At 37.5% G+C, this 8,940-nt stretch overlaps 1 protein-coding gene across 1 annotated transcript; it reads right to left on the reverse strand.

The window, feature by feature from the left end:
- Window positions 1–3,121: 3,121 nt before the first annotated feature.
- On the reverse strand, window positions 3,122–4,942 carry LOTGIDRAFT_162016 (hypothetical protein; the record flags this gene model as incomplete). The annotated part of the gene is made up of 2 exons (XM_009057954.1): window positions 3,122–4,050; window positions 4,546–4,942. 2 exons carry the CDS (start codon window positions 4,940–4,942, stop codon window positions 3,122–3,124), a joined length of 1,326 nt encoding a protein of 441 aa, XP_009056202.1.
- Between the last annotated feature and the right edge of the window lie 3,998 nt (window positions 4,943–8,940).

The raw sequence follows: 8,940 nt of genomic DNA on the forward strand, positions 1-8,940 counted from the left end.
AGCAAAACCCTGGACATTTAACGATTCCGCATTATCGCCACCCACATTACTATCACAATAGTCACTGTCAGGAGAGTCATCTATCGGTTCACATGACGCATCTCTATCGGCATCTACATTGACGTCACTGTCAAGGAAGTCGTCTATCGGTTCACATGGTGCATCACTGTCAGATTCTTCATCACGTTGGTTGTATATACTTAACCGATCTACATGAACCACCTGTTTACGTCTAGAAGGTACCATCTTCAATCTCATACGTTATGTCACTGAGCTTTTGCACAACTTCAAATGGTCCTTTCCATCGTTTCGCGAATTTGTTGGGAATACTGGGCGTCAATGTTGGTGTAAAAAGCCACACTTTATCACCTGACTTCAGATCGTCTTTTCCATTCCTGTGATCATAATAGTTTTTCTGACGTTTAGTCTCCACCTGGATCTGGTCACGAACAAATTGGTGACAAAAGATGAGCCTGTCCCTTAAAGTTTTATTCCACACATGTTGCTCTTTTACTGTCTGTGGTGGACGACCAAACTGAAGATCGAGCGGAGTGTTGAACTCTCTTCCAAACATGGCGTAATTAGGTGTAACACCAGAGGTGTCGTGTTTACTGGTTCTGTAGGCATACATCACATATGGTAAATACGTATCCCAATGGTCACCCTTCTGTTGTACGAACGACGACAACATGCTTTTAATGGTTCTGTTATTCCGTTCCACCTGACCGTTGGACTGGGGACGGTATGGAGTTGTTCTTGTTTTATGAATTCCTAACATACGACACATTTCTTGGAACACGGAACTTTCGAATTGTGTGCCTTGATCACTATGAATTTGTCTTGGAATTCCAAAAGACAAGATAAACTTTTCCACTAGAGTAGTTGCCACGGTTCTTGCCTCAATATCTTTTATTGGGAAAGCATCATTTAGTGCAATAATCACAGATAACGAGAATATAACGGTTTCCGCTCTCCGTGGGTGGATCAATCCGTCCAACGATATCTATCGCAATCCTCTCAAAGGGCGCACCTGCAGCATAGGAAGACAATGGTGCCTTTCTCTTCCTCATCTTTATCGCAGCACATTGTTTACACGAATTTATATAATCTTGTACATCCTGCTTCAACCCTGGCCAGTAATAACCTTGTTTAATTTTCTCCTCTGTCTTACTGATTCCAAGATTAGCTCCTGTGGGCAAGTCATGTGTAAGGTGCAAAACCTCTTTCTGTCTGCTTTCTGGAACCACAACATGTTTCAATACAACATCAAACTTAGTTTGCTCCAGGATCAGAACTCCATCTTCAATTACCAAGGAATCCCACTTTGTTAAAACTTTCTTTACAAACGGGCTCTTGGGAGATACATCTCTCCACTTTGGTTTAATTCTCGATTCAACCCAGGTCTTAATGGAACCAACCTCTTTATCTCCTTGCATCTTCCTTATGACATTAGTATCAATACCTATAAGTCCTACTAACCCGTCACATTCTTCTGTATTTTCATCACCAACTCCACACTGAACACATGGTCTTCGACTCAACGCATCGGCGTTATTATGTACTCGGCCTGCTCTATGTATAACTTCAAAATTAAATTGGGCTAACTGTTCGATCCAACGTGCTACCTGACCTTCGGGATTTTTAAAGTTTAACAGCCACCTTAATGCTCCATGATCCATTCTGAGAGTAAATTGTTTTCCATAGAGATAGGCCTTAAAGTATTTCACGAAGTACACAACGGCCAAAAGTTGTTTACGCGTAACACAATAATTTCTCTCAGCTTTAGTGAGGGAACGACTACCTTAAGCTATGACACGTTCTACTCCATTAAAAACTTGAGACACCACAGCTCCAATTCCATAACCACTAGCATCAGTATCCACAATGAAAGGCTTGTTTGGGTCAGGATACGCCAGAACAGGACTTTCAGTAAGTTTGTGCTTAAGGGTATTAAAGGCTTCCTCACACTCTTTTGTCCAAATAAACTCTCTACCCTTTTCAGTGAGTCTATTTAAAGGTTTAGCTATAGCTGAAAATTGTGGAATGAATATGATAGTAACTACACAACCCCACAAAACTGCGCACTTCGGTTAAATTTATAGGTCTTTTGCAGGTTTTAACACATTGAATCTTGGCTGGATCTGTTGAGATCCCATCAGCTGACACAACATGTCCTAAATATTTCACTTCATCACGAAACAAATAACACTCTGAAGCCTTCAGTTTCAGACCAGCCTCTCGTAATCGGTTAAAAGATACACCAAACAAACTTCCCATTGCAATCCTTGAAGAACAGATTCCATTAGCCTCTCAAAGGTTCCTGGTGCGTTACATAAACCAAAGGGCATGACTTTAAACTGGTAAAGGCCTTTAAAAGTTGTAAACGAGGTTTTTGGTCGATCACTTGGGTCCACCTCGATCTGCCAGTAGCCACTTGCTAAATCCATGGTCGACAACCACTGAACACCAGACAGTATATCCAACAGGTAATACGGGGTAAGGGGTATGCGTCCTTAACAGTCAAAGAGTTTAATTTCCTATAGTCCACACAAAATCTCAAACTTCCGTCAGACTTCTTCACTAACACCACTGGACTAGCCCACGGCCCACTTGATGGTTCAATAATCCCATTGGCCATCATTTCCTCTACCATCTTATCCATCTCTATCCTTTGGTGAATTGCCACCCGTCTGGGTCTTTGCTTTATTGGTTCAGCTTGGCCAACATTTATTGTGTGTTTCACAAGTCCTGTTTTTCCAAGATCTGCAGACGAAGAGGCAAACAGATCATGATGTCTTGTAAGTAAGTGCTCGATCTGCCTAGATTGCTCTCGATCCAACCCCTCACAAGCTCTAACCCACAAGTCCAGAACATGAGGTGGCAACTCTGGGCAAATATTGGGTGTTTGGGATACTCTCTCAGTCTCAACCACTCTTACTGGAACTAAGTCACCAACCGAGGTGTTTTTATAAACAAAGTCATCATAATCATTTGCATTGAATAACCTCACTGGTACCCAAGGGTTATCATCATTTATATAACAAATAGCTTTAGCCGACAAGATTCGCTTTTCTTTATACAGACGTTCAATGGGCTCCATCATTACATCCCGATACTTAACTCATTTGACACATTCCAAAGGGATATATCCATTAACAACCACCTCATGTCCAGATGGAACACATGTATTTTCACACAGAGACACACGACATATACCAGGTTCTTCTAGATGAGTTTCGTATGTATTACCATTCAACGTTATCGTCTTTCTTTTTAGATTGATGGTGACTTCATTGGCATTCATAAAATCCAGTCCAAGAATGCACTGAGAGCCAATGTCAGCTACAACCAATGTATGGGGATAGTTATGACCATAGATTTCAATTAAAAAATCAGCTTTGCCATAAATCGCCATAAGCCCACCGTTCGCTGTACTATATCTAGCAGCCACATATTTTAGTTCTGGTCGATTATTTCGTGGAATAGAATCGAAGGACTTCTTTGATAAGAAACTTATTGTAGCCCCAGTATCAATAAGGGCATTTACATTCACTGATTGTATGATACTCTTTATGTGAAGACCAGTTTCATTGGGGGTGCCAAAGGCTCTTTTATTTGCACGACTACCATGACCCGAACGAGCATGGTGCCACCTGTTGTTATGGTCATAGCGCTGATTTCTAAAACTGGCACTTCCATTTCCATTTGTCGCCCCTCTACTGGTGTTATAATTATTGGTATTACCTGGAGATTGGTTTTTATGCTCAGGTTGTTTTGTATTTACCACACTCATTTTTCGTTGGTCACTTTTGAACTTCTCTATTGACGCGTTCATATCACTGATTTTCTTCTTCATATTTTGTAGCTCAACTAACTCAGGTGGTGTATCTACACTTCGGATTTTCCCTGGCTGAGTGTCACAGGCGGAACGGTGTGCCTCTAACTCTACGGCTAACCTTACAGCATCCTCAACATTTGTTGGTCTGGTTCTCTGAATCTGCCACACCATATCTCGATCGTCACAAAGAGCATCACAAAAGGCATCCTTTGCTAAAATTTGAAGTAATTCACTATCAGCAGATGGATATGACATTGTCACCAAACGCTTTACTGCTTCCCCAGACTTTCTTTTGGTTTCCTTTTCCGGGCCTTCAATTGGGCTCTATATAATTGACACTGATTTTGGGGTAAAAATCTGTCTTCTAAAGCACCGATAACATTTGAATAAATTAAACGATCTTCCACCTTTAACGACGTCAACACTTTCTGGGCACTGCCCTTTAAACTTGTGGCTAAATGTAAAGCCATCTCATTTTCACTCCAATTATTAAGTTGAGCACAAAGTTGAAAATGGCACCTGTAGTCCATGAAGGATGTACTACCATCATAAGCTTGGGGCGTCCTCACAGGTTTACGGTACACAGACCCGGAGACGTCACATCTAGTATTCGGTGTAGATGTTACACTAGGAACAAAATTATATTCACCAGAATTCGGCCCAAACGTAACGTTGTTTGATTTGTTGTAACCACCCCCCGGACTCACATCTAGTTTTAGACAAGTTTTCACATAATTTTGCAGCAAAGTCACCACTGATTCTGCCTACCACGTACCCTGCCCCATTTGTATTCACTACTTGTTCACTATTAGACATATTATTCACAGAATCGGGCGATGTTTTTGTAGCTGCAATTTCGTCAATTCTCTTTCTTTGAAGTTCCAATTGTTCCACTACTGTTGATAACTGATGCAGTATAGTCGCTTCTAAGTTACTAGATGGCGCCTCTTTAGACGAAACAGTACGTGGAGGGTTTGATGATCCGGGGCTATCGTTTGGGGCACAGGCATTGGCTTCATATTGCTGGTTATCAGATGGACACAACACAGGGGTGGGGTCACACATATTTGTAAAGTCCATGTCAAGTAAGGTATGTCTAGTCATGTCTGTCATCCAAGCACAGGGCGTTTCTCCAGAAACCACCGAATATTTTGTTTGAGAATTGAGATATCACTTATCCCACCTCTGCCACCAAGAAAACCCTATATGTAGCGTGTAACTGGATTTATTAATCTGGGGTTGGGGTTTTGCTATACAGCCCCAGAATCACGCAAAAATCTCTCCGTTAAGCAACTGTCAGCTCAAAAGTGTCAATCAAAGAAACAAGTGTTTAAAACTTTATATATGAAGATATCAATTATCTACATTCAAATACGACGATACACGTTATGAAAAATGGTGTTAATAAAAATAAATGGGCGCTGCTACGAGACACAAATTGCATAACATGAATCACATAGCACAGTCCTATACACAAATTGAATTGGTCTAAAATAGGAACCACGAACCAAAGCACTGTCCTATTCACAAAGTGGCACAAAATCACAATCACGTATAATAAAAACAATGCACAATAACCCAAAATATTTGGGGTGGCACACACATTAAAAATACCGCACTAAATTATACTGGAATATCACAAATCACAAAGGATCATCCAGAAAATGCCGAATAAAAGAATTAACACTGGTAAGAATAATCACAAAGGACCGCCCGATAAAAATTGGGTAATGAGGTACCGCCGATAAAGCTAGTCACATAGGACCTTCGGGGTATAGCTCATAGAGAAAGACTTCTAACCTGCTGAGAGCACACTCTCTTTCTCTCTCTCTTTCTGAAGAATCATTCGTCTGCTTGTGTTTATATAGCGAGAAAATCTCGCGAGATCGCAGGTAACCGTTATCTCGCAGCAGCGTGAAATTACGTGACAATAATAAAAATTACGGATTTAATAATGAATATGTACAAATGATAAAAATAAATAAGGATAATGATATAAACAAGAAAAGTAAATAAGGGACGAAGACGGGAGCAATGTGAAGTAAGCCAAAGGTTAATTAAATTTTGCAAAGTAAATAAAAGCCAAAAAGATAAAAGAATAATTTTGATTCATCACAATATCTCCTTTTATTGGAAGATTTTAAGTTTTTATCGATGTTGGCACAGAATACATTACAGTCACACGAGGTCTGACGAAAGGAGGTAAATTTATCGGTTGTTTCCAGGGCTTGTGCTATTTCTTGAATCGCAGCGTACTTCTTGTTCCTATCTGAATAGTCGGGCGAAGAAATCATAAACAAACAGGCAGATTGCGACCACATATCTACTAAAATCTGCTCCTTCTCCACAGTCCAAAATTTTGTGTTGGTGGATTCACTGGACGTCGCCATTTTGAGTGTCATTTGGTCTGGCTTCGATCGCTGGTCTTTCGTCGATGAATGTTCAGCGCTAATGTTCGTTAAAAAATCAAATATGTTTGATTTCACGAACCTGTTTGTTCGTGTTTCTGTAATCAGCAGACGGTGAAAACAATGATCGAAACAAAATTTTTACGATTGTTCGCTTAAAATGTTCCTCGTCTGCGTTGGGCTTTAGCTAGAATTTTAGTGATAATCTTATTGTCAGAACAGAGTAAAGAAATAGGTCGGTAGTTTTTCAGTAGTCTTGTCTGTCCCTCCCCCTTATAAGCCTCATGGTTTTAGTCAATTCCCCTTGAAAAAATATATTGTTAAAAAGTTCACAAAGATCATGACCTAAAACATCCCAAATTTTCTTCATAAAAAGGTTTTACTTAAATCATTAATCCCTGGAGTCTTACCATTCTGAAAGTCCTTAATTGCCACTAAAATTTCATCTTTAGTAAAGAAAGTGTCATTTATGAGGGATAGATCAGTGTCGGTGAGGGGTGTCAGTGGACAGAAAGATAGTTGTGAACGTCATGTTCGTAAATTATTTTTAAAATACCCTCCCGGTTTGTAATTACATCCCCCCTTAAATTTTCCAGTTTAATATAATATTTTTACATTTTTTATCACTATGTCTTTATACATATGTACATTTTCTTCATCGATAATAACATGATCAGTTTTTGCTCTTATGTACACCCCCTTATTTACAAACGAGTTCTCTTTTTCTTTCTTTGCATAGAATAGCCAAATAATCTTGCCCTCCTCTCACCAATTTAGGTAATTCTGAAAAAGTTTTTGGTCTTGCCAAACCCCCAAAAGTAAGAAATAGTGTTTTGTAAATTTTAACTTTGTAAAATAGATTCCTTTAATTTAAAGTATCCTCGTCGTGAATATTTACTCTAATAATACCATAAAGATGGCCGCCAGGGAGAAGTGTGTAAAAAATCTCTGTGATTTACTTCAAGTTTAACCTTAAATGTACAGTGGAAAGGAAAATGATTCTCTATAAGGAAAGCATTCTAACTGTATGTGATATATGTAAGTTTTATTGTCTTTCTATATAATCTAATCTTCATGATAGCACATATAATTGTATGTCAAAGAATGGTTCAAAGCAAAAACAACCATAAGAGCAAAACTTCAAAAAGGCCTAGAACTAAAAGCAATGAAGACAATGACCATGTAAACAAACTTTACATAAACGATGCTTTAACAAGAAGAATTTGTGAATAAACCGAGGAGTTAGAAAAAAGAACCAAAACATTTGTGGTGGTATAGCACTGTATTTAAAACCAGAGTTTGAACAATACTATCACGTAGTTTAAACTATAGATATTGGAATTCTTGTAACAAAAATTTATAAAGAGTTACTGAAATCTGGCAGATTTCTCTACAACATATTTTTGGTATATATACCCCCTGAACACTCCAAAGTATTTAAAGATATAGATGAAAATTTTTTCGATATCATAGAAGATTTGATAAGTGAATATTCCAAATATGCTGACGTTATGTTTTGGTGATTTTAACGGCAGAACTGGAGAAATATCCGATGTTCTTTACAATGACTTAGAATCATATGTTCAAATTGACAATAATCAATGTTGTAATAATGTTGATAAATCTGAAATACGTCCAAAGGTTTCCAAAGATAGAATAGTAAATAGACGGGGTAAATGTATTTTGAATTTAAGAAAATCAATAAACTTCATGATTGCAAATGGTAGATTTGGGTATGACATTGACATTCTGCTCTAAATTGGGCCAGAGTGTCATTGATTATTTGCTTATTCCAAATTCATTCCAAAATCATTTTACCACCAAATATTTTCAGATCACGAACCAATTACTTTTATGACTGAATTAGAGGTCAATAAAGTGATTGAAAATGAATCAATACCCAAAAACAGTTACTTTTTACTAATTGGGATTCAGAAAAATTTGGTTTATTCCATTCCCAAATAAGTTTAACAGAAAAAAAATGTATATAAAAATTCTATATAACGAAACTCGAAATAAATATAATTGGTTTAAAAAGGTTAAGAAATACAAATATAGAAAGAATTTCTAACTTAAAAGTATGTAATTTAACCAAAAATAACTAGTTTTGGTCCTACTTTAAGAGCTCTACTAGTAAAACTAAATCTAAACTTGAAACAAAAGACTTATACGAACACTTTAAGGGTATACTGGGTTAAGCATCTACATCACTGATGAAGAAATTCTAAAATCAAGCGAAAAATTAAAACGTGGTAAAAGTTGAGGCAAAAATGATCTTCCACTAGATTTTTTCATTGGTGGTGCGACACTGTTAATACCCCTTCTATTAAAAATATTTAATTATATTCTGGATAATAATGATTACCCTAAATCATGGTTTAAAGGGATACTAATACCTATTCCTAAAAAGGGTAATCTTGATAATCCTGATAACTCCAGGGTTATAAATTGATAAAATATTCAAATACCATAAATTCTAGATTATATTAACTGGGTTGAAGAAAATGATATGATTCCAATATTTCAGTTTGGATTCATAAGGGGTAAAAGCACAATAGATGCCATCTTTATCTTACATGGAAAAATCTCTTCTGTCTTAAATGATAACGGAAAGTTATATTGTGCCTTCATTTGATAGACGACTTTTTGAACTAACCAAAATAGGAATTATTCAGATTTAAAAATATGCATCCC

This window comes from Lottia gigantea (genome assembly GCF_000327385.1).
Source record: "Lottia gigantea unplaced genomic scaffold LOTGIsca_32, whole genome shotgun sequence".
NCBI lineage: Eukaryota > Metazoa > Mollusca > Gastropoda > Lottiidae > Lottia > Lottia gigantea.